We start from the raw sequence: 27,552 nt of genomic DNA, 5'->3' as shown, positions 1-27,552 counted from the left end.
AAAATGTATGCAAGTTATGCAGGTATGTCTGATTTGTGATCTCTTTCATAAATAATGGCCTAATACTACTCATTTTTAAGAGTTTTATTTATTTTGATGGATTAAAAGTAATTAAAAAAAAGGTCAACACATTCCAAAAATTTATAACTTCCTGTTAGCCCTACATTCATATCTATGCTAAAGGATTATTGCAATTTTCTCTATGAAATAGACTAATCCAGTAGTTGAGCAGCAGTCTTAGAAAATTCTAAAACTTCAGGATACTTGTCAGCAACACAGTTGTATTAATTTCCATTTAAAGTGTCGCAATTAAAATCTGAGATTTCATAACCTGACAAGGTAACATCGTAAAAATTATTTTTCTTTAGTGTTTATTTCCAACAAAACTATTTATTTTAACTAAAAATACTAACTTCAAAGTAAAATCACCAGCTAGAAACAACTAAAACCAGTTCTGTGATTGCCAAAGAAACTATGAGTTCCTGAGTCAGTTTATTTTAATATATACGTGACACTACAGTCACTCTTCTTCATATTATTTTAGCATCTAACAGAGTTGTCACCAAACCATACATCTAGTTCTGAATGAAGAACGTCCATTTAGATATAAAATGCAGGTTTACAAGTCCATTTATACACTCAGATATATACTAAAGACACTAAAGCAGATTCTAAAATTATAATAGGGAGAGCAGGGAGATTACATCATTATTTTCAGCTAATTATTTAGTTGGTTCAGTATTTTGGAATAATTCTGCCACCATGTTCTATTTACAATTGTCAGGACTGGAAGATTATGTTTATGAAGTCAGAGAAGGAAGAGAAGAAAGTTGATTGAAGGTTATAAAAAAGATTTCCAACATTTGCACTATTTATTGACTTACAGTTATTAAATATGTGCTATAAAGTAATTGGAATTGCAAGAGAAATAGGTTTGGCACAAAGAAAGCCATTTTGCACATAACATTTTTATGGCATACACGAGGGTGTGATTGTTACAGTGAGGACTGGAGCTACAAATTTCCTGGTATGCCTTTAAAAACTGAACAACAATGTTGCCATGGATTTTTTTTTCCTAATAAAAAAATTTAAAGGAAAGATTTTAACAAAGTTCAAACATAAAAGCATATTCAGCTGCAGATCCAAGCATGCCGAATATATAAAAGACATAACCTTGTACCAATTGAGATGTTAAACTTCTACACATGCTAGTGACTTACTTGGCATATTCTAAGTTGTATGTCTGGCTCCTACTCTTGTATTGAGTTTACTTAACTCTGCATCTTATATTTGACTGTTGATTTTGCAAAGTACTTGCAGAGGCAGCCTTGAAATTTTGATTATTTTTTTATTGTTTCAGACTTTATACTGCTTCTAGGTACATTCAATACCCGAGGAAATACAGCACCCTTATCTTGGACTATCATAATTTTAGGCTAAGGAACATTCTCTCATTTACTTGTTTTTTGTTAGGTAGTTTGTACATCCTCTGCCTTTTTCTTTATAGACAGTAATAGCACTTGTTCAATTACAACAAACCATTTAGTTCTCTCCTGCCTAATGAATTGAAGTGAGAGCTCTGGAAAAAAATGCCAAGAGGAACAGAGATTCAGAATTCTCTGAGTGAAGAAACCATCTGAACAAATTTTAGAGTCTAAATTTATTATACACATAATTACCAATTAAGTTTGTTACAAGGTATGGTATCTGGAATTATCCTGAAAATGCAGAGCAAGGAAGTTAATCAACTTATTAGTCAGCTGAATCAGTGTACTCTGCAGAGTAATGTATAGAATAGATTTCATTTCTAAATGCTTCTCAACATTTAAAACAAAATACTTGAAAGAAAAAATGGGAAACGTACACTCCAAAATTATTCCCCAATAATAAAGAGCCATTTGGTCATTTCAGATAAGCCAGATTAATATTTTTACCCCAAATCAATTTTCAATATATTAAGGTTATTTTAATGTAATTTCTTCAATATAACAAAGGTACTGAGAAGTAACCACAATGGCAGAAGAATCCCTCTATAGCTCTATACTACAATTTAGTTTATGATCAATAGACATTGGTAAACATTTTATCCACAGAGTCCAACAGAAAAACTAAATAAGGAAAAAATATAGCTTTCAGCCCACAATTATTTCAAGACTGGGTCTTAAGCAGGACTTTATGATCCTTGTGGGTCCCTTCCAACTTGGCATATTCTGTGATTCTACGAAAAAAAGTTGTCAGTATAAGGAAAACATATTTCCATCTGAATAATCCACTTGAAAAAAATCCTCTAATGTTTTCCTTTACTGTATTTATGTACATAATATGCTTTGCTTTAGAAAGAGGAAGTCATAAGAGAATTCTTCACTGTAATACTTTGTACACTGTAAAAAAATCACACACATAGATCAGTAAATCTGATGCAGTTCCATTTTCATGGTAACATGCTCTCTTATTAACTGAGCCTAACTAATTGGAAGTTACATAGTCTAAGTAAGGCAAAGGTAACTTTTTACTGTTCTAGTGGAATATTAAATTTAACACAGATCTAGATTTGTTATAGATACAGAAGATTCTTGCTTACAATTTCTTCTTCATTTAGTGACCCCCTTCCTTGACTGGTTCCTTTCTAGCTACAGCAAGAGGAACCGAAGACTCCTAGTACTGACCACACTTATCTGTACTAGGGCAGAAGCCTAAATTGTGACATCTTCTTGCTTTCATCTAGGTAAGAGTCAAGAATATGTACCAAAACTTCAAGAACTCCATTTGGAGAACTGTTTGGGTAATGGTGCTCCTGACAGATATAACCCATGAAAATTCCCAACCAACTGACTCAGTCACAACAGCTTAACTAAAAAGAAATCTTTAATCTAAAGGAATTTTAAACAGAAACATACTGAAGGCAGTACAGCACTGGAGAGAATCAAAAGCAACGTGGTACAGCCACAGTCAATTTCCCACTGGAAGGATATAACTAAAAGACGAGTTTTCAACACCTTTAACAGTCAGAAAATATCCTAAGGAAACGAAACTTCTCTGGAACACAGGCCAAATAGTAGAGAGAAGCAGCAAAAGAAAAAGGTCTGTGTATCATATAGGTTAAAATGCTGGTTAAACCTTGTGCAGCTTACTTTCGGTAGCTCTGAGTTAATAACAAGGCTATTTTTACAAATATGAAGTCCTCTATTTTTCTTAGCAGACTGACTGAAGTCTGTAATTCAAAAGAAAATCTGGTAAAATTAAAGATTCTGCTATTAGAAAAGACAGCTTGTCCAAATTACATTCTAGCTCTCTAGTCAAAGAAAAGCACATAAGCGAATGAAGAGAGTTTCTTCAAAGAAAACTACCTACCCCAAAAAGCATTATTTTCCCACCATGGCAAAAATTTACAGTTAGCTTACTGAATTAGGGAACCATCAGCAAAGAACATGAGCAAGACTGACAAAGAGAAGCATCGTACCTGGAAAAAATTGACCCAGTCTTGGAAAAATACATTGCAATTATTCAAATCCCATAAGCAAAAGCAGACTGCCACCGAGAAATCCATGATACAAGATGCTTGCAGCAGTAGCCACAAAGTTGCACCATCCCATGGTGCAGAGAAATGCACTGATCAAAATACAATGTCAGAGCATCCTCAGTCATAAGAAAGGAGTTGAAAACATCCTCTGGGTGCTCTGCTTTGCATTGAAATAGGACAGAAAGGTACCTTTTTAAAAGATTAATAGCTAAATGATAGGCTGATGTTAAAAACGTATCTTCAAAGCGTATCCCCAGAGATTAAGAAATACAATAAGGTTTCACACAGAGAACACTATGAAGAATTAGCTAGTTTATAAGGCAACACTGGTGACATAAGTTCAAAGTCAAATAAGCCAGCTGAGTGTCCAAGAGAAGGCTGTTATCCCATTACTGCTGAGGGAGATTTATGCGTCTGGTTTGATGTTTGTGATGTCCAGAACTGGGTTTATACATATTGAGTCAAATAAGCCATCCTGCCAGATGAGAACCCAATAGCACCATATTTAGACATGGTTGGTAGAGGACAGCCAAAAACAAGTCAGGATCCAAATGGGCCTCAGACTGAAAAAGTGCCAGACCAACAAGTGCAAGACAGGTATTTTGGGGGTTTTTAGGTATTAGGGTTATATCTGAAGACAGTTTTATTGCAGAAGAAAACAGCAAAAGCATAATGCAAAATATGGTTTCATACCATAGAAATTCCTGAACAAACAGTTTTCTAATAAAAGAAAAAAAAAAAAAAAACATCTAGTGGAAACACTTAGTCCTTTAACACTATCATGCAGCATATAGTAGACAAACTGAGGAAAATCCCCTAGTTCATGTTGTAATGAGATACAATCTGAACAGCAAACAGCATCTAAAAGGCAGATAAAAGCCCTCTTCTTAGATTGCAGTTCTTTAATTCCATTTGTTGGGTATCACTTTTGGTATTTCATTCTTTAGTAAACAGCTGGAGGACAGCAACGGCTTAAAAGCTAACAACACTCCAAGAAGTTCAGTGTTGCAGCTGAAATTCCCAGAGTACACAGTAAGTAAAGGGGATAGAAGTACTGAAAAATATGAATGCTCCACTCTTTTCCGATACATATTTGCAATAGCTATAGCAAAGACAGCATATATTTCATATAAGGACAAAAGTAAGACTCGTCAAAACTATTTTTGCTTGCTATAACATGCTTAAGGAAAAAAACCAATAAGCAAGCTATTTGTAATTATTTTGCTACCACGAAATTATCTTTCATTATACAGGAGTCTAATTTTTCCAAAATAGGAAGTAGTTTTGACAGCAAAGACATAAAACATGTCAACCGTTGGTTTTCACATAAAACAGTTCCAAAATTTTTTTTAAAAGACCTTCAAAGACATCAGAAAGCAAAAAAGGCAAGAAAATGATAACCTTTAAAGTGTAAGCCAGTGACAGCATTACCATTACAAGTGCAGAACACCTTTCTTGAACTTACCTCTCCTCCATTGACATACTCCATAACAAAACACAAACGATCCTTTGTCTGGAAGGAATATTTCAAGGACTTGCAAAGAAAACAGCAAAATCAAACCAATTATCATCTTGTATTAACCCAATTTCTTGTACCTAAACTGTAACAAAATTTAATTTTATCTTCTTAAGTAGAAAACTCTGACTTTAGTGAGAACTTTCAGAGTAATTAAGTGTAATCTCCTATCTGGAGCTTGAGATGAATCAACACAAAAACTTTCAAGTCTTTCCTCACCTCTGCCACATGGCCACTGACATGAAAACATCATGCTTGTCACAATAAAAGTAATAAAGGGTTCTAAAACAGACAGTCTTATACTACATTTCTTACTGCCATACATGGTACCAGCTATTCCCACTCGTCCTATTTTATGATATCCACTTCTACAATGGTCATGAAGAGAGAAATTATAATATTCTTTTTAATTTCTCTTACATGAAATTTTAGAAGTGATCTTAACCTCCAGTCTGCTTTTATTTCCAAAGTAAGGACTCTCCAGTTTCACATACTATGGAATATTTAAGAACACTGAGTGTTAAATTAATATATTTATTTACAAATCATTTTAAAGTTGCAACAGATGTTAATTAAAATTTTTGACTTATCAATGTTGCTTTCATTTTGTTTGCAAAAAATGATATCATACAAAATCTACAGGTGGAAACTTGGCCTAAAGAGAGAGGAAATTCAGTAGAACTACATGTAAGAAGCATAAGGAGACTCATATGACTTAAATACTGCATGTCTCATTAAAATACTTGTTTTAGAATAACAGAAAGATAAAAAGATACAACTGCAGTTAACATTATTGCATTATTTGACTGGAGATAGGGCTACCCCTGCTTATCTTTACACTCTAATTTAAGAAACATTACAGGATATCGTTTCCCTTAACTGAATTTCCCAGAATATTTCGGACAAGTAATGTAAATGCAATCCTTTGCTTTCTAAAAGGTTTGTTTTCCTAAAAAGGAAAGCTTCTGTGCTATACTTTGACATTTTAATAATAATAATAAAAAAAAAATTTCTGTCTTAACAATGCTAATTATATTTAACATGCTAATCCTATATTGAAATAAATGAAAATATTTTCTAATATATTCTCATAGAAGTGGAATCAGAATTAATTCTATGGAAAAAATTCAGTTGTAAACTTAATCATAATTTCTCATAAGTCTCAAAATTTTCATCTTCTTTTCAGTATTTTCCTTCTATTAATTATTAACCATATGAAGACAAAGGTAGTATGGCTAGAACTTGAGCTTTGTGGTTCTATGGGCTACTTATGTTGAACAAATAGTTATTTTTATTGTTTTGCTGAATTCTTAATTAAGTTTTCTTGGTAAAAATAACTTATACTGTGAAATCAATAGTTTTTATTTTAGAAGAATTCATATACAAAAATTACACAACAGTTACATTTTACAATTAATTATGTTTTCAGTGAAGTTAAGCTTTACAAAATTATTAGAAACATTATTTCTGAACTTTCAGTTACGTATCCTGATAAAGGATATCATAGGCACCAGATAGCTACTGCTTGTTTACAAATCATCATGAGAAAGACTTCAAAATTTGTTTGTAAAATACGTTCATAATGGAAGTTGAAAATTACCTACCAGTGTACTTAAAATAGTCCCCAATACTTACTGTTAAAAAAGGGTGTCTGGTGTTTTTCAATACTCTACTTTCTGTAAGCGTATGAGCCACTTCATCCTGAGAAACAGAGAGCAGAAGTAGGTCTGAGTTAAGATATTGTCTTATTTTCTTGTTTTAAAGTGAAGTCTTGATTCAGGGAAGGAAGAAATTATAATATTGTATTTGACAGCTTAAAAATATAGTCATCACAACTTCACAGTTCTGGTATGAATCACCTGAACAATGAATCTGTAGAGAGACTGAACCAATTTGCAAGACATATACACACGGAGTAACTGACAGGCAAATATAAAACCCAGTCTCATCCAGCCAGTGTTACACAGAGTCAGTTTTTCTTGGTTTAAACTTTCAGTTGGTTTGGTGTTGGTTTTGTTTTTATCCACCCAGGCTGCCCTTAAGAGCCTGTAGAGGAAGTAGTGCTCCTCTGACCAGGCTGACCTCCTTCCCTGAGGACATTCGCCTCATTCTCAGGAGGTGGGAGATGTCCACACAACCCCCAACGCATTTTCAGCCACACTTTGGGAAAGAGGCAATCTGGAGAGAGACAGTGACACTCTCCTGTCTGTAAGCCTGAACAGAAATATTAAAACAAGCCCCATACCAAAGTGAGAGAAGGAAACTAAACTGCCTGCCTGGGAAGCTCACCCACTCTTATCCCCTACTCCATCCACAGGCTCTCCCCTCTCACCATCCCCTTGGGTGGGCACCACGCAGGGGGCAAAGGAGCCTGGGGGGTGAGGGCAAGGCCCCAGGGGCACAGCTGTGGCAACTCATACCACCAGGTCTGCGGGGATGAGGATGGTGGGCAGAAGGCTCACCCTGCCCTACAACACGAACAGCTCCCTAAGATTAGGGAGAAAGCACAGCTCTTAGGGGGTTCATATTATGAATACACAGCCATTTTATGGAATTCTGCATGTAATACCTGCTGTAAATCCCCCTCCCCAGGCTGCCAGGGGCCGGGCCTGAAAAGTCTGAGAGCCGCTGGGCTGGTTTAGCCATTTTCTGTAGTGCTAAGCTACCACTGAGTTTTATATTACACAGAACTAAGACTAGCCTAGTGTGACTCAAATTTCAACCGTAATCCTGCAAAAGTAAATATATTTAGTCAGAGTACACGTTATTATTGACACAAATAATACCAATATAACATTATTGTACTACACATACTTATCAGACTATGCTCTGAAGATAAGGTATTATTAAACTGGAAAGTAAACACAGATGTCAGGAGTTTTAAAATAGACTTTAAAAATTGTCAAAATAGGAAGTTAAACAACAACAACAGAGTTAGTGGTAATAAATTATGATGCCATTTAGCTGAATGGCAGTGCAACATTAAGTATATACACTACAACCACATACTGGGGGAAAAACAAACAAACAAAGAAACTTTAAAGAGAAAAGCAAGTTTAAAGGTTTGGTTTTTTTTTTATTTTTAAACCTCTGTAGTTCCCCAGAAATGTGGCATAAGAAGCTGGCAATGGGCAGTTTTTCTGGCATTGCCTCAGGAGCCTGTAACACTGGCAGCAATTTCCTGGTAAGTGTAATATTAATTTGTCATGAAAATTTAGGATCAACACATTTAGCCTGAACTAGGCAGATGCTATACAGCTGTCAATGCACCACTTTTCTGCCTCAGTATGCTGTTAGAGGTATGACCTTCTGTAGAGCCACTTTTTGCACAAGCAGGTAGCAATAGGACAAGGGGGGACGGTTTTAAACTAAAAGAGTAGAGATTTAGATTAAATGTTAGGAAGAAATTCTTTACTGTGAGAGCAGTGAGGCACCGGCACAGGTTGCCCAAAGAAGCTGTAGGTGCCCCATCCCTGCAAGTGTTCAAGGCCACACTGGATGAGCAACCTGGTCTAGAGGAAGGTGTCCCTGTCCATAGGAGGGGATTTGGAACTAGATGATCTTTTAGGTCCCTTCTAAGGCAAGCCATTCTATGATTCTCGAATGTATATTACCTCACATTACAGGCTGAGTTGGGACTGCAGATCAATTCTACCCAATAACTATACCCTTAGCACTCATCTCCAGAATTACACGCCATTGATAAATTCCCATGGCATGGTCACATGCTGACTGGGAATGACAGCTAAGTTCAAACTCAAGTCCGCTTTTCGTTTAGGAAGGAGTAGAAAAACTGGTATTTAGTGACAACAGGGAAAAAAACATGACCACTTCACTTGTGAAGATCTAAGTATAGTTTAAAAAAAAAAGCCTAAAAAAGCCTATTTTTTATTCTTTCATTAGTTTCTTAACAATATAGAACCATACTATGGAAAATTTTGGGGACTCCCTTCAAAACAAAATTTCAGTTCTGAGGAAGTCAATTTCAAAGAATCCGGTGCTTCTGTTTTCTTCACAGGATGAAAGACATCTTTCCTCACACAATCTTCTTGCTAGTTTACAAATAGGCAGAAAAACATGGTCTGCTCTAGGGAGTGCCAGGTTCTGCCCACTCTAGTCTATCTTTCTGTTTTCAAGTAAACAAATCAATGATCAGTTGTATTTCTGATTTATTCAAAATCACTCTTGCTTTATACATACTTCCATGAACAAGAATTTTTGCTCACCAGAGACAAAGTTATCAAATAATCAGTTTTAACTCTTCTAAAAAGTCCCTGATATGGTAACAGTCAGAAAAGTAAATGGAAAAACCCTAAAAGTCAAAAATCTGTTTTGCATGGTATTGATACTAAGCAACAAGCTGAAGTGCTCTGAAGGTTGGAAGGATATAAATGAGCAGCAGCAGAAAAGGGTGTCACAGGAGTCTGATCTAAGACTCCCCTGAGGACCCCTCAGGTGCTGGGGGTGAGCAGAACACTGGGTAAGGATGTCAGGATGGAGACTGGACCACAGCTCGCAGCAGCCAGGGAGGCTCTGAGACCCACAGGACAGCCCACAGAAATTGTTGCCATGTCTTAAAAGGAGGACCACTGAGATGCTCCTTCCCATGCAGAATCAGGAGAATTCAGCAGCAATATCCTCTTTTCTTCCTGTATGTCCTGATTATGAAGAAGGACACTCTCTGTTCCTGTTACTCCAAGCCATATACATGCTGGCTAGCCTGCCAGTGCACACAACACAGCTGCTAAGGGCACAGATCAGTCTCTTCACTGCTGATGACATAAGTTTAAGTCTCTCCCCCTAAAACAGAGCTGGTTTTAATGAAACTCCAGGAAATACAACTGTCTGAGGTTTCTACTTCTCTACCAAATTTAATCAAAATTGATCAACACATTCAGAAGTTATGTGAAAGTGACAGACAAATGAACATAGAGATAGACTGCAAAACTCTTGTAAGCTCTGTTTTCATAGGTCAATGGGAAAACTAGAAAATTCTGAAGGATATTTTAAAATATAATGTATGTAAAACACAGCAGTTTCCAGTCACATCCAGTTTTTGTGGCTACTGATATTGTTAGCCTCAAGCATTCAAAAATTCCAGCAGATCCACATCCCTCAAAATCTCCTCACTTAAAAAATTTGGATTCTTTTTAATTATGTCTCATGTTGATAAATGCATGTAGGTTTCTTGCTTTCAACTTGTTCTGCACAAGTGGGATTCAAAACTTCAGAATTGCTAGAAAAAGCTCAGAGTAGATGATCTAAGTTTAAACTTGTGTGATATCATGAGCAAGCACAAGGGCTAGTAACACTTAACAAGTTACTGGACAATGCCAGTTTAAACAGCTGCTTCAGACATCAACTTCAGACTTTCCTTAAATTTCAAAAACTGAAAAAGTGGAATCATTAGTCCCATACATAGCAATCTTATATAACACGGCAGGAACAAAGCACAGGCCAATTAAATTAAATGCTTTTATCTGAATAAATCTGTAATTGACTTAGAAAAAAAGTATCTCCTGTACCCTACAATTCACTTTTTCTTGCTTAAACTTGGATTCCACTATCTTTCTGCCCAGTGAACTCTCTCATTGTTTTAGCACACTCTAGCTTATAAAATACCAGAAAAAGACATGCAAAATGGGTACACATATATTTTTTTGCATTCTGGTTTTCTGAAAATACAAGCGTACTTCTAACAAACTAAGTTACCATCAAAAATCAAATACACCTTATCTATTAAATATTGATTATTCCATTCTCTAAAATGACACAATACTAAAACTATAACCTTCCTTACCTTTGCAATAATGACTTCTTTTTTCAAAATCTTCATAGCATAGTATTTGCCACTAGCCTTCTCTCGGACCAGGATAACTTTGCCAAACGTGCCTTTGCCCAGTAGTTTTAAATAGTCAAAATCATTCATTGTCTACAAGGAGCAAAGAACAAGGATTAGCAAGACTTATGCTATCCAGTTCCAACATATAACCAAATGCTGTTATCAACACAATAAGAACAGTTCACAAAAATAGGTCCACTTCTATTTAAGTTCATAATCACAGATTTGTTTGGGTTGAAAAAGATCTTTAGGATCATCAAATCCTACTGTTAACCCAGCACTACCACTAAACCACGTACTTAACTGCCATGTCCTCTAAATACCTCCAGGGATAGTGACTCCACCACTTTCCAGGGCAGCCTGTTTCAATGCTTGTAACTCCTTCAGTGAAGAAATTTTTCCTAATATCCAATCTAAACCTCCCCTGGAGCAACTTGAGGCCATTTTATCTCATCCTATCACTTCTTACTTGGGAGAAGAGATCGACCCCTCCTGGCTACAACCTCCTTTCAGGTAGTTGTAGAGAGCAATGAGGTCCTCTCTGAGACTCTTTTTCTCCAAGCTAAACAATCCCAGTTCCCTCAGCTGCCCCTCATAAGACTTTGCTCTAGACACTTCACCAGCTCCATTGTCCCTCTCTGGACACACTACAGCATGTATCAGGCCACTGAACATTTCCCCTTGGATTATGAGGATTCATTCTTTCAGCTCAGGGGGCTGGGTACCCAGAGAACACTGGTCTTGCTATTGAAGACTGAGGCAAAGAAGGTAGCTAACTGTTGTCATTAAACCACCAGGATAAATTGTTCAATAGTATTATTATAGTTCCCCAAAGTCAAGTACCGCACAGTATATTACACACACTTATTTTTACAAAGCACACACAGAACAAAGTCTTAGCCTATCCCAGCACCTCATGAATGTTCCACATTTAAGAAAGTTCATCAGCTCCTGTATTATCAGGGACACACAAACATGGCACATCGGTAGGTTTTGCATAACACCAAACACTGCACTAATGGCTTTTTTGAAACATACACAATCCTTACCGAAATATTATACCTCTAAGATTCAACAATAGCCTTTGCACTAGAGTAGACTTTTTAAAATTTTTGTACAGGTTACAGTATTGACCTTGCATGGTAATGCAAATAATGTAAATGGTATTTACATTATAGTAACATAAATGGTATTTACATTAATCAATCTGGCTCTGAAAAGGAAGAGAGGTTAAACACAGTGCATTCAGTCGCTGGTCCCCCCAACAGACAACTGGAGTCTAGTAGGTTTACTGACTCAACAGGAATGTCACACGTGGTAAGAATATGACCAGCTGATTTCAGATCCCAAAGCAGTTTAGTCACTTTCACGAGCCCAAAGTTTGAGTCAATAATCATCTTAGTTGTACAAGTTCATTTCACAGCCAGTTCAGAAGTATCAACTCTATGGTCTATGCTGTAGATGCAAAGATGAGGAAGTAGAGAAAAAACACCACAATACTGAGAGTCCACAAGGTTGCCTTGTGCCAGCAGGATTTCTTTGGCCAGTCACTGGGTTCCACTGTGTGTTTCTACAGCACATCTTTCAGTGTGCTGTGTTACTGGCTTGGTTACAGCACCACAAAACCACCGAGTTTTGTGGTGCTGCAACCCAGGAACCTTGAGAAAAGCAGTTAAAAATTCTGAGAAACCATACTCACTTATTCCTGTTAATGTACTGGCCCACAGTATCAAGAACTTTCCTTCCTTTGTGAATACTATACCTCAAAACATTTGTAAAGAGTAATTATACTCCAAGTCCCAGTTTTGCTAAGTTAAATATATTTAATCCTGTTATGTGTAAAAAAGATCATGCCTTATCTTTCATCTCCTTAGTGTCTCATTCTATCACTAGTTGTGGCCTCAGGCTGCTTTGTTGAATATTGTTGTTTCAGATAAACTTCTACTTGTATTTTCCACAATGGAATTAGTGCTTTCCTTATCTCTACCAGGGAATTCTGGTACTTCTAACAGTGCCTACATATCTCACACACATTCCAAGGGTAGAGGTATTGGGTGTATCCCTTGTGTGCAATCACAAATAGGGGCAGCAAAATGTATTTGCTTGTGAGAAAGAATAAAAGGCCAAATTTCCTCCTGAAGTTATTTATTCCTTTAAGCTCAAGTGCATGATGTTATTACTGTGGATCTGAATTTGCTGTAGACAAACTGTGAAAATGATTTATGCAACTGTTCACTCAGAGTCAGTTTGCAATCTGCTCCCGTAAGAGGTAAAACTGAAGTTCCATGAACCACATTAATGTTGTAATTCCTTAGCTTTTAGGTGTTCAACCTGCAAATTCAAAGCTGCAAAAGGTCTTCAACATACTATTTAACACCTGGATAGCTGGGTATTTCAAAGCTATATTAAGGAGAAGATGCTTTCCATATATCAAGTTCCCAACTATATTAACAGGAATGAAATCTTTTTCCCATGTAATGGTTGATTGGTAGCTTCTAAGCAAAGTAACCTTGATGCTCACACATAAACATACTTAGACATTTTGCAATGACAGATCATGTTTTGCTGCCAAAACCACCTCACATCAGGAAGAACAAAATTGCATTTATCCCTGCAAGAAATATGGGTAACAGAGATTTCAAAGACTCAGTATCATTTTTACCTAAAGCAAACACACTTTACACAAGTTAAAATTAAACTTTATTACCACAGACAAATCCTTAAATGGTCAACTTTTCCAGTAAAATATCTGGTAACTCCTGACTCATGGTGTAGTATATAAAGCTGTGATCCACTTGTACTTAATCAACTAAAGGTAAGACTTCTCAGCTATCACGTTCAGTACTTTGGAAGGTCAGGTTATCTAATTGATGGTTCTATGACAACCATCAAGCAGAAAACAACTGCCTTTGAGCAAAAGCAGCGAAAATCGACAAAAACCCACAAAATATCCAAAACACATTCAAAACACAATTCAGGCAGAAGTTGAGTAATTCAGGGCAGAATCCTCCATATCTTCAGTCACAAGCTACTGTGTTCCCTGACAAGGAATGGCTGACAGCTTTATTGATAAAGAATACTGAGGTAGTGACTGTAACAACTTATCACTTCTAACAGTCACAAATTTATGGGATCACAAGCACCCTCAAAGGTGTAACGTTTCCACACTTCTGATCTTCTCTAAGAGGCTAAGACTTAAGAGAGGGACCATCAGAGTCTGAATAAAATCAGCTCATAAAAGCTGCCCTTTGCCCATACAAAGAAAGATGATCTTGGCTCAACTGATCACCAACATGGATTTGATGCTAGGGGCAGAAAGTCAGTCAAACTGAAAGAGTCATTCACCCAAAATTTGCTCACATAACATTCAGCAAAGCAGTAATGAATCCAGATGCAAGCTCAGTGAAAATAAATTAAAAAGATATGTATATTTATAAGAGAAAGGTAATAGGTTTGCAAGATTTTGAGCCATGGCTTAACAGCATGTTATGGCAATAGTGTTAGTTCTAAGAATAAAGTCTTCTGATGTTCTCGTTATTTAGCAGTTTAGCAGAAGGCTTAGAGATGACATGCAGTGCAGGGTAACTCAAGAAGTCTACCAAAGATTACAAGAGCTCGGGAGATAAAAACACAGATGCCAGAGCTGAGGGTGTACTGAAAACTGGTGGAAAAATGGAAATACTTCCTAAACCTAAGGGATGCTGGTAAGCAAGTTTGGAGACTCCCATAATATTGGACTCTTTCTCCTTCATGTTTTTCCCTAGTTTTTCATTCCTACCATACCCTGAGTCTTTTTCCTCATTACATAACCTTTAGGTTTCCTCTGAAAAATCTATTCTGTACTCATCCTGCATCCTGCAAATCAAATTTGTAAAAAACAACAACAACAAAAAAGCAATGAAGCTAACAGGAATCTACGCTAACCAAAGAAACATATGATGTTCAGCCTTCTGTAAAGGCTATTTACTCCCCTACAGGAGTATCTGGTTACCACCTGAACGGACCATCTCCTGTGGGTGATCTGTTCAAAAGAAAACACTCTAATACAGGTGTTGAAAATTCCTACCAAGGAACTAATTTTTTTTTCAAATTCCTGATATGCACAATGATTATACCACTGGGAGTTACCAGTTTGCTATGAATTTCAGTGATGTTATTACTGTAAAACTTGAATGGCACATTGACACCATTTAAAAAAAAAAAAAAAGGAAAAAAAAATGTGCTTTTGGTTCTTCCAGCTACTCTAACCAGGGACATAGCTGTCATGTCTGTTCAAATCAAGTCCTGTGTCCTAAACACTGTTTTCTTTTCGCTACCTTTTCAGAGAAGAACAGGCCCAGCTCCTCTCTGTCTTGTTTCTTAATCTGATTATGCTCTTCTACTCATATGTATACCATCTGGTGCATGCACAAGCAAAATTCGCTGGGCTTAGATGTAAAATCAGGTGACAAAATAAGCTTTTGTCAAGAAAGGACACATTGTGCAAAAATCCCTGAAAGGAAAGAAATTCAATACCAAAAAAAAGCAATAAAAATGCATTAAGTCATTATAACTGAAATGGTTCTGATTATACTAATGCCTATGAAAGCTTAAACAACAGCTTTTCAGAAACATTTCTACAAAACACAAACAGATCTAAAAAGACATTTTTCACATTTCAATTAACACAGAGGCAGTGACAACTGCACATCATAATGGTCACCTACTATTTTTTATTCCAAAAACTTCTGAGCACCTTTCACTAGAGTCTTCTGACAGTGGGATCTGCAGTGGGATTTGGAGTTTTGGCTCTAGGTTTTTAATTTTATTTTTAAAAATTCTTTTATTTTGTTTCTTTTTATCATTATTATTAATATTATTATTTTGCTCTATTATTAGATGCTGAATATCATCATTTTTCATTACACCTTTGCTTTGTTGAGTTGGCTTTTGGCTTGCCGCCAAAGCCATTAAATATACCGTAGCACTGTACATGCACTGTCCCAGTATATAATTTCAGTATTTCTTAAAGCACAAGCAGCAAGTCAGAAACAAAACCGATCCTCCTCCTCCTGTTCCCACAACCCATTTTTCGTATGGGAAAACGCACTGCACTGTGTACAAGGAAAGCACATTCCAGATAAACTACTTGTATCAGACAGCACTAATTTTGATACCCTGAAAATGCTTGTTGTTATACAGTGGTTTTGTACTCCACTGAGAGAATACACAGGTTTGCAACAGTGCTCAGATCTCTAAGAGAGCAAATCCAAATCCTTTCCACATAATCGCACTGCCTCTCACAAGGCTGATGCATCTTAAATGCTGCCTCTGTCTTGCTGTCAACTTATCAACTTTTACCCTGAAGCACAGTCATTAAATATCCATGCCACAAGGCTAAAAGTTCAGTGTCAGCCTGACAATATATGATCAGAGTATTGTTACGGGTGTATATAATTGTTTTTTACCTTTTTCTACAGCAGCCAAAGGTTAGAAAATTGCATACAACGAAACTACATGAAAGAACTCTGTTTTCACTGCAAACTCAAGTTCTCAAAAGTCAAGACATGATAGAACTAAAATTACCTATGACACCTTTGTTGTATTCATAAGGGTATAGTTTGCAGCTCCTGATTTTTCTATGATTCTTGCTTCATATAGTGCAGCCAAAAAAATATGTTCTACGAGTAAAGACACATTCACGATTTCTTTTAATTGTTCATCATTAAAAGACATCCAATTACATGAGCTATAAGACTATTTTGCTTTGCCAGCAGACTTCCACCTAGTTTTCTACAGGTTTCACTTCTAGCTAGAAAGAATTAAGCCAGTCCTATAGAAACTGGTTGTTATTTTTCATGTAATTGCAATGCGTTTCTTGAATCATGTCAACTCCGTAAAGTAAATGAGAGACATCCATTTGAATGATCCATTCCTCAAGAGTAGTCCATACAGAAACGCAGGACAAAATGGAAACACAAAAGTAAACTTCTGAGTGGCATCAGATCTTAAAAACGCAGTCTCAAGTTTGCATTTTTAACCTGTTGACTCTGGTGATACAACCACAGGTATGTAATAAACAGCAGTGTACATGTTCCTACTTAAACCAAAACCTGTGAAAGACAGCAGAAAAAATAAAATGTTGTTTTCTTTTACTTCATTCAAAACTAAAGCAGAGTTATTTTCCCAGTTAGTAAAAAACAAGGTCATTAAACATGAAATCCTGCTAACCTTTCTCATGCAAATTGCCTCATTTGTACTGGGTATTATTTGCATGAGAAAGAGGGAAAACGTACTTGTCTAAAGAAAATATTTTATTACCATACTTCTAAAAGAGTAAACAAACAAAAGGATGAAATAATAATCAAACAATAAGCAGAATGTTAACATGTGCCTGAATGGTTGAACTTTGTTTTTCAGAAATGCTATATCAGACAGCATAAATAAATAAAACTAGAGCAGTTCAGCTTTATTGAAATAAAACAAATAAGTAAGTTCTGCTTGTAATACTCTGAAATTTATGTAGAAATACTATTCCCTGGATATTGTTTTACCCAACTAAACCATTCTGCAAAAGTTAGTTACATATGAGCCCTGTCAGTTATTTTTTAATGTCATTACCTTTCTTTTATGATGGGTTGTTGAAGCATCCATCTCTTCTTCTCCTATATTGTCTATCTGTGAGGTTGGACTACAGTTCATTCTCTCCTCTTCTTGCCTCTGAAGTCTGTCTGCTACAGCCTGGATTGCTTCTGTCCATTCTTCCCTATCATGAACAAGCCAACATCCCTATTAGAAACTCATAAAATATCTTACATGGTTTATAATGTTTTTCACATGCTACATTGCTTCTATTTTCAATTCTCATGTTACACAGCAGAAGACTTTTACAAATTAATCACTTCAATTTCCTTCCAAACTCTGCATTTTCTTAAAGGTGGTAAAACTGACCAGAAAGGATCACTGTATGGTTAATTTAAAGAACTAGCAGTCTCTAATTTTGTAAGTATTTGTAAGTATTTTACTTGAATTTACTTGAAAACACTTGTTCCATGTATAATACACGTCAGAGCATAGGATGCCATCTCTTATGCAATATGATCTGATAATAACTTGCTATTTTAAGAGACTGCTTGGTATTCCCCCTCCCTGCAAGACATTTTCACAGCAAATAAATAAGATTTATTAAACCATATCATATGTTCAACTCCTTGTTTGTCTCCTCTTAAAACTCAACTTACAGATTTTTTTTCAAATTCTCCTCCAAAAAGGCCATCAAAGATAACTAAATTCCTACAAGCATCCTAAAAACCAGTGGCTGCACTGAGGAGCAGGCCCAGATGAGGGTTTCTGTGGAAGGACAAGCAGGGCCAGCTGAGCCCATTCTGTGTGCTGGCTGACCAGCACAGACACACCAGCCGGCCCACGAGCACGCCATAGCCCCACACAAGTGCACTACCAGCTGATTTTCACTCATCCAGCAAGGGAGACAGGAAGAGTCTGGTGATATTTATTACTGAATGCAGTGGGAGGTACAGAAGAAAGAGAGGGTGGAGAAACAGCATGAAGGTAGAATAAAAAAAATTCTAAGTGAATGTACTAATGAAAGAGAAACAACAGAAAAAGCTAAGTTGTTGGTTATTTATTGATAAGTACAATAACAGCCAAATCATAGTACTAGTCTCAACAGGACAGATGTCCACAGTGGGAAGATGCAGTGCATTAGCTAATCGGAGACAGAATATAGAACATTTTAGCAAGGTACACCATCCCATATCTTCTATATGCTTTTTGTGCATTAAAAAAGTTAATTCTTAAGAGTTTGTGAATGTTTACTGGAACAGGAAAAACTAATAAGGAAATACAAAATAAATTATAATAAGCATACTGCTTTCTGTGCCAGAAAGGAGCACATTAGGAAGAGTAAGACAGCAAGGCTGGAAATACTTCAATCCAGGCTGTGGTTGTTCAAAATTTAACACTTCAGAGACATATCATGACATAGTCTTGGCTTATTTGAACACACTCATTCCACCTACTTGCAGGCAACTCTTACACTAGCTATGAGCTCAGATAATATTTTACAGAAGCTGACTTAAAAATCTTTAACTAACTGCTCAGATGTGCTCAGAATGTCGGAGTTCCAAGTGCTGATTGCTGTGCAGGCCCAGCAGAGACTCTGATGAGGCTTTGGCGTAAGGAACATGAACAGCAAAAAAAAGAATAAAACCCTCACCGTTCTTCCGGAGTGTCTACGTGGAACGTCCTCTCTATGACAGTGGTCCACTGAAGACATCTGATAATAAATGTGTTTGGCTTTGGTCGCTCTGTTTTCATTAGTTGACATTCTAGAGAAATACATGACATTGCCTTTTTTATACATTGCCAGTTAACGGGTGAAGAGCAAATAAAATTACTTAAATGAAATACACACAGCTTTTGTATACCCCTTCAGGACGTATCCGGCACATACAAGGAAATATAGAACAGCAATATAACCACAGGCTTGAACAAAAGGTAGCAGGTAATAATCATAAGGTGAAGAAAGCAGTCAGAGGAATTGGTGAAATCTGTATTGTTGTCCATATAAAGAGTGCCATCTCCATTTGTGAACTCAGTCTGTGTTATGAGGGTAAGAAGAGTATTAGATCCCAGATTGCTATAGTATGCCAAGGAAACAGCAGTAGCCACAGGCATATTTTTCCATCTGCACCTGGCAGGAGGAATATGACATTTTCCCTTGAATGGAAACCATGTCACAGTTACTGATAGTACTGTCACTTCAGGATTAGATTTATTGTAAAATACCCTATCTAAGAAAATTCAGATGTTGAAATTAGTCTGATTATTAAATGTAGAACAACCACACACACACACCCAGTGGGGCTGCCCCAGGAAATCATCTGGTCCTCTTTATGCCCCAGAGCAGAATCAGATCTACCTATGCTACTTCTCGCAACTATTTCTCTACACTCTTTCTAAAATCCACAAGAAGTAGTAATTTCAAAACCCTTGTAAGCAAACTATTCCATCCCAGTATAAACAAATTATGTTTATAGCTGGATAATTTTTCCTAAGATTTAATGCAACTGTTCCTGTAAATTCAGCATATCTGTTTTTGTCCTACTGACTAAGTTACTTTACCTTTTCAGCAGCTATCCCTTTTAGACATTTGAACACTGTTTTATCTCTCTTCAGTCTTCTCTGGCCTAAGTCAGTTCAACCAATCTGTCCTCACAGGTTGTGTTTTCAGATCCAAGATCTTCCTTGTCCCACAGTTCTAGACATACCATAAACCGCCTATTACTCTTTTGTTGCAAGACCCCAATACTGGCAACTCAGGCAATGTTCAATGACACTATGCATTAGTTTTATCATGCATTAAACATTACAACTGCAAAACACTGACCAACTAGAACTCCTTATTCATGCAAATATATTTAAACACTTTTCTGAAGTTAAGGTTACTCTATCAAAAGTCTAACTTGTTTTCCTACAGCTACCACAAATAGACACAAACATCACATCTCATTTTCTGGAATGCTATCACTCATTCAAAGTTGATCCAGATCAAACATGTGATCTAAAATGATTCATCTGGTTCACAAATCAATCAATAATGATATGTTCACTTACAATCTGCTGTTACTTCCTTTTGGTATAGTTACCACCTACCAGTTGACCCACACCTTTTAGCTGACTATTCTATAGCATAAAACCTTGCACTTATTCTTGGTGAATTACTTTTTATTTATTTCAATCAATGTCAACACTTTACAAAAGTCACATGATATGTACCACTGGACAAGGCATGCTTTTCCTTCACAGAAATAAGTTATTTTGGCTTGACATAATTTTTCTTCACAAATTCAGGATCCTGAAACCTCAACTATCATCCACTGCAATTTTTTTATTTGGAACAGCCAAGAAGAGTGGAAGTGGGTATGTCTTTTGATACTATTTTTCTCCTGCTGAACACCTCAGAAGCTTAATAGACACATGTATAAGGAACAAAAGAGGAGTAAATATTGCCCTATGCAGATGCGTATTCCTTGATGAACAAACTTAGATACACCCCATACATAAATTATTATGTAAGTCACACTGCTCACTTGCCAAGGAGATGACATTCCACTTAACAAACATTTCATTAACAATGTGAAAAAGTAGTTCAACCTCACTGCTTATATACACTCTCCAAAGTCTTGGATGGGATGAGAGCCATCCTCAACATGTATCATAGAATCATAGAATCATAGAATAGATTGGGTTGGAAAAGACCTCCAAGATCATCAAGTCCAACCCCTGATCCAACTCTAATTACTATATCATGGCACTAAGGGCCATGTCCAATCTCTTTTTAAAAACTTCCAGGGATGGTGAATCCACCACCTCTCTGGGCAGGCCGTTCCAATGCCTGATCACCCTCTCTGTAAAGAATTTCTTCCTAACATCTAACCTAAACTTCCCCTGGCAGAGCTTGAGCCCATGTCCCCTTGTCCTGTTGTTGGTTGCCTGGGAGAAGAGACCAACCCCCACCTGGCTATAACTTCCCTTCAGGTAGTTGAAGAGAGTGATGAGGTCACCTCTAAGCCTTCTCTTCTCTAGACTAAACAATCCCAGCTCCCTCAGCCTCTCCTCATAGGACTTGTGCTCGAGTCCCTTCACCAGCCTGGTAGAGGAAAGACCTGCAGCAGGATGGAAACAGGAAGAGGGAATTTAACACAAAAGCTAGAAGAAATCAATAACAATAAAGCAGAGCTGCTTAGCCTGCTTAAACTGGGTGCAAATATTAGTCAAGAGATCAAAGAAACCCCCGTCTTCAGGGATATGGTCAAAGTACAACTGTGATCACAAAGACTGAGAATCTAGGGTTAACAGGCTATTTCTTCTTAACTTCCTCAGCCGTAGCTCCAAGGAACGCATGGGCTACCTTCCTAACAGAAGAGCCTAAAAGCATTGTCTGCTCTAAGATTACCTCATCTTACTCCTGACAAAACCATCCGCTCATCTTTAATCCTATCACACTTCAATCACGTAGGCTGAAATTTTCTTTACTGGGTGTCTGCCTAAAGCTGCACACTGCTGGAAAATACTGCTTTTTGGAGATGAGACTTAAAACTTGGCAAACCAAGACCTTTGATATCCTTTCAGTATTCCTGTGAAAATGTAAGGCATCTGGCCACAGTACATGTGGGAAGAAGGATAAGAGTGCAGTGGGAGGAGGGTAAAAAATTACAATTACAATTACTGAAGAATAAAATCATTGAAAATCTATGCATCGAGTATAACCAGAGGCTACAGCTATCTCCTGCCTCTACACATGCTAAATGAAAAGCTCTTTCACCTATATTCATAATGCCTCATCCTCTTCCTCAGATAACACAAAAAAGAAACTACCTCACTGAGGCAAAATCCAATGTACGTAGATGGCATACAGCAAGTTATTTACAGGAGAGATGTCAGGAACAAAAGGCTAGGGAATAAAGGGAGAAAAGTGGAAATGGAACAGGAAAAAGACTGGAACCTATATGAGAAAGAAAACCATGGGGGATAGCTGGAGTATAACTAAACTAGAGCAGCTAGTTTAGAGGAAGGAAGGTAAGAGAAATTGCCAGGGAGAAAAGTGAGGTGACTGCATTAGGAAAACCTGAAGGCAAAAAGGTACAGAGACAAACTCGCAGAAAAATCTGTAGCAATCAGAAAGCACATCCCCTCCAGTGCCTGTAATGGAACTGAAGACTTTGAATTTGACCATTTATTTTCTCTTCACAAATACTTAAAAAATGCATACATTTAAATTGCATCAATTTAAGTTTTTCAACTCAAGTATGAAAAAGCTAGAACAAATAGAATTACATCTGCCTATGTCCAAATGCTATCTATAATATGGTCTTTACCTATATGGAAGGAGTATACTATATATAGTGTAATAAATATTTACATTGTTACATACATTATGTAAACCTGTATCTAATATATGATTATATGGATTTTTTTCAGTCAGTCCTCAAAGTGATAATGCACATTATTAACAAGAACAAAACATATGGATGTACAGAATAAGACCTGGTACTTCAAAAGAGTATTTACTCTCTGAATTTTTATTACAGATGACTAACCAAATCAACTAAAGGTAATAAAAAATAAACTAAAGATAAATAAAATTAAAAAAATTGAAAATTGAACTGAAAATATTTAAAAAAACCCTCCAAACACATAACCCCCAAAATGCCACTTCCCTATCACTGAAGGATATTACTGAAAAATAAAATCTAGCAAAACCTAATTAGCTTTTGTAATATCCTGTTATAAGTGGCTAAAGATTTGATTTCCTCATGGAAGGTTAAAAATGAATACGTTCATATTCTTCACTTCTGAAGCAAGAAGAGTTTCAGAAAGAAGTGGAGGACCAGTGTATTTCTAAAAGTGGTGTGCTACCCATCTTTCTTGAGTAGGTAAAAGTAACTGAAGTCTACTGACATTTAGTAGACCCACATGTTTCATGTGCTGCTGTATACAAATGTATGGGATAAATGCTGTTTCTGCCATGACTGCAACATAAATAAAAACTTCTTTGTGAATGTTTTTCACCTACCACTAGGGAAAAAAAATCTATTAAGATGAATAAGTGCTGTAATACACAGTTACTGCTAATTACCAAAATATTTTTCTACTAATTAGTGGAAAAACTATAGTAGTCTTAGACAGAGTGAATAGTTTGGAAACTACAAAAGCACAGAAGAAAGAGTGAAACTGGCTACTGAGAGCTGGCTCCGAATGCTCGAGTGATAGTTGGGTCATTACCAAGAGTAGAGAACATTCTACCATAATGTCTTCAAGTTTGCTACTATACATAAACATATGTAATTAAAGGGCTGAATCTCAACTCAAAACAGTTGGAAGTCTAAATTATCATTCAAAAAGATGAGTAAGCCAGTAAACAGACAGACTCAACTTTGTGTTCTTGTATGCTAGCCATCTACGACTTGGAATTACACATTTTAATCCTAAAGAGTTCTGTCTTCCTGGGATGAAACATCAGTCATGAGAATTTTCCCCTTTAAAATTAGAGGAGAGGAAAAACCTTGAGGGAGAACACTTGTTCAAAGCAGCAAAATACAAAATCAGTAACAGAAATTGACAACTCTGTTCCAACAAGTGTGTAGCACTCCTTTGGCCATTTCTGGATGTATACAGAAAATGGGGGAAAAAATTAATTAAGACAGTATAAAGAAATGCAATGAATGTTTCTCTAGTCTTGAATTTTTCTAAATACAAACAAATAAAAACCCAAACAAATAAAGAAACAAAACCCCCATCGAAGTCAGGTACATACTAGAGGTTACTTCCATCTCCATACCTACAACTAATCCAACAATTCTAAAATGTTAGACTATCTTTTTCAAATAACTGCTACTATCTAAATTAAGTAGTTATGCTAGTTAAAACTCTCCTGAGCAACTCTAACTACAAACTGTATTTCAAAACGTTCTGTTTACTTTACACCATTCTGAACCACAGATGACAAAGTTTGCTTGAAGCTGTAATTACTCTGCAAAGCTGGGAAGCCAATTAGAGGGCCTGAAACCTGCCAGTTCCAAAAAAAAAAAAAAAAAAAAAGCACAGATCATCTGTTCAGATTTTATTAAAAAGTTTAAAGTTTGAATTCTATAACTTTAACCATATAATCACCAGTATCATTTTCCTAAATGCAGTCATTCAGCATAAAAAAAAACCAGAAAGAGTACTAATATAATTTTATTATTTCATATATGAAAGATTTCAACTTCAGCAGTGTGTTGATACAGCTAGACAAGAATACTAAACATACTAGCATCCATAAAAAATTACACTAAAAAATGAACAGAAGGTTGCATATCTGAGAAATTATTTTTAATACAGATTGAGTTTTAGCACAAAGGATAACTTCTTGTGATTAACAAATGATATAAAAAAAGAGTATCAAGGCACTGCTTGTATTGTTCAGAATATATGCACTTTTATATATATAGAATGCTGTTTATATACAGATCTGTATCTATCTATTTGCATTACAATTTAACCTTGATTTCCCTTGGTCTTTCCTTCACAAGATAAACACTTTTGTCCCAACTTCTGCCTGTTCAATTGCTGCTCCATTTTTTTTCTTTTCACGTCCAAATTTAATGAACACACGGCTTAAAAATACCTTTTTCTATTATTGCTACTCTGCACTCCAAATACACACTTCTCTGATGACCTTTTTTGTTAGACAAATAGCAGACAACTAGCAGAACTAACAAACCATTTTCAAAACACTGACACATGCTTATATACATATGAAAAGTTATGTTTTTTACATATATGTACAAATACATGTGTGTACTCGCACACCCCCCCTCACCTTAGCTTGATGTCTCTTCGCTCTCCCACTTGTTTACCCACTCCATAAGAGAAACCTGCTTTTCTGAGGCTTTCCTTAAGGCTTTGTTCTTTCTCACTACATCTTGTCTAAGGGGAGTATCACCTTAAAAATAAGTTTGGTCACATAGAGATTTATGTGAACAATTTATTATCCCTTCCTTGGTCCCAACAAATGAAAATTTACCCTAAAAATGTCATCCCCAAAATTGCTGAACAGTTCATTTTTGTCCATCATATCATTCTTTCCTTGGTATTCCTCATTTCTTACCCAGCCCTATCAACTATAGGTAGCTTTTCAACATGCTCTGTTCCTGCAGCCTACCATCATCCTTGTTATCACTCTTTATTCAGTATCAAAATGCCATCCATCCTTCTACTGTCACAATTTCAGCACTAGTTCTCAAAAGCATTTCTAATTTCTCTCTCTTTGCCATACTAGTTCCCTTTTAAACTCTCCTTAAAACTCTCCTTCACCATGCCTTAAAAAAAGAGGGAGGAAAGGAGGGAGGAAGAGAAAAAGGGAGAAGAGAGTAAAAAATCTAACCTTGACAATGGATTAGTTGTTGATGTGCTGAGACCACTGCCTGTACTACAGGCTAATACTGTCTCATTGTTTTCTCATACTCCCCCCATCTGTTTGCATCCATCTGCTGTTCCTTGTTTTATATTTGGAATTTTAGTATTTTGGAGCACGGACTGACTTTTTGTTCTGTAGGGGTAGAAATCCCACTTCTGTGGGGCTTGGCTCCTGACAAGTACTTATATATGCTTAGATAATATAACAACATATATGACTGCAAAATAAACACAACTCCCCCTTAATTACATTCCTTGAAGCTGTAAAAGATCAAACTTGATGCGCTTCATCATGCTACAGAGTCTTTTATTTACAGTACTTCAAAAAGTACCAAAGTAGCATCCATTCTTCCCACCACTACAACTAGTTTGCTATTTGCCCTGTCACGCAAAGAGGGAGAATGAAAATAAGAGATTTCTTCATGGGTTTTGTCTGGGCATTGCTTTGTCTTCATGGAAACACCCAAATTTTATTTAAGTAACTGGGTGTATCACACCAGCATGATAATTCTCAGGCCTGGCTATAAACTTAGACCTTATATGCTTATACCAGGTCCTACGCAGATATAATTGGAAATTATTATATTTCTTATACACATTAGATTTGAGTTTGAATTTCCACAGATGCATTTGCATGTGCTGTATATTACACAGAGATGCCTTTTTCTCTCCACAAGTATTTTCAGGGTTGAATGAACATTATTTATTCAATTCCACTACTATTATTTTGGAATAAAATTCACACTGTAATTACAAGTACATAGAGTTAAATGCTTATCTCTGGGTCCATGTAATTCACTGTTGTAACAAATTAAAAAAAAAATTTGACTTAAATTTAATTGAAAAGTTATTTCTGGAGTTGCCCACAAGGTCATGTCTAATGCCAAGGCATTTTGATGCATAATTTAATCTCACTTAAAACAGACATATATATTTTCCTACCTATTTCTTTAAAGAATGTCCTTAGAACTCTTTAAACCCCTAACATTATTCCCCTGAAACCTTTCAATTTTCATGTTTTGAAGATATTTAAATCCCCAAAATAATAAAATCTCTTCTCTGGCCCACTGAAACATTAAGACTAGGAAAAAGTAGCACAGATTCTCCATTTATAATAGCCAAGGTAAATCAACAATTACTATACTACAATAAAACTTTACCTTCTCATAATAATTAAAATTTGCTTTTTCTTTTCAAAGATAAGAAAAATGGTAGCTGTACTACAGAGTGCTTAGAAAGCATTATCTTTCAAGATAGAAAAGAAATTCCAGGTGACATCATTTTTGGCCAAAGCTCAAAGGCTACTGAGAAGGGATGCAGCTCTTCCCAATTATTCCCCATATAAAGATCAAAATCAAGGCAAAGGGCCAATTCTTAGAGATACTTCATCCCAAATGTGCTACGTGATTACCTACATACTCATTGCGTATGTGAGAAGTTTTTTGTTGTTTTTTTTGATCAGTAAAGTCACACATGTTCCTCAAGTAGAACTGAAGTAGAACTCTTCCCCACTCTGCTTTCCCAAATAACGATGACGATCAAAGACCAAAGTGGTTTACATAAGGCAGCGTTGATTCCACTTATGCAACAGTGGACCAGTTGAAAACAGTGTTATGAGGCCACACTGGGGTTTTTTGGTGAGGTTTCTTTGTTGGTTTTTTTTTTAAAGTGAAGCCAAATTATTTTTAAACTGGTTCTGACTGCATAAATGCC

General features: G+C 36.3%; 1 protein-coding gene across 1 annotated transcript in view; it reads right to left on the bottom strand.

Moving 5' to 3' along the window:
- The window catches only part of AKT3 (AKT serine/threonine kinase 3), a 158,900-nt gene that overhangs the window by 43,155 nt on the left and 88,193 nt on the right, over window positions 1-27,552 (bottom strand). Inside the window, exons 4-8 of the mRNA XM_050315210.1 lie at window positions 19,094-19,205; window positions 17,479-17,623; window positions 10,837-10,968; window positions 6,672-6,737; window positions 4,986-5,054 (exon numbers count right to left, since the gene is read on the bottom strand). Coding sequence (XP_050171167.1) covers window positions 4,986-5,054; window positions 6,672-6,737; window positions 10,837-10,968; window positions 17,479-17,623; window positions 19,094-19,205 — 524 coding nt within the window. The remainder of the gene's footprint in view (window positions 1-4,985; window positions 5,055-6,671; window positions 6,738-10,836; window positions 10,969-17,478; window positions 17,624-19,093; window positions 19,206-27,552) is intronic.

Source organism: Myiozetetes cayanensis, unplaced genomic scaffold, assembly GCF_022539395.1.
Source record: "Myiozetetes cayanensis isolate MyiCay16 unplaced genomic scaffold, myiCay2020 scf2-11, whole genome shotgun sequence".
NCBI lineage: Eukaryota > Metazoa > Chordata > Aves > Passeriformes > Tyrannidae > Myiozetetes > Myiozetetes cayanensis.
This window is presented reverse-complemented; position numbering and strand designations above follow the sequence as displayed.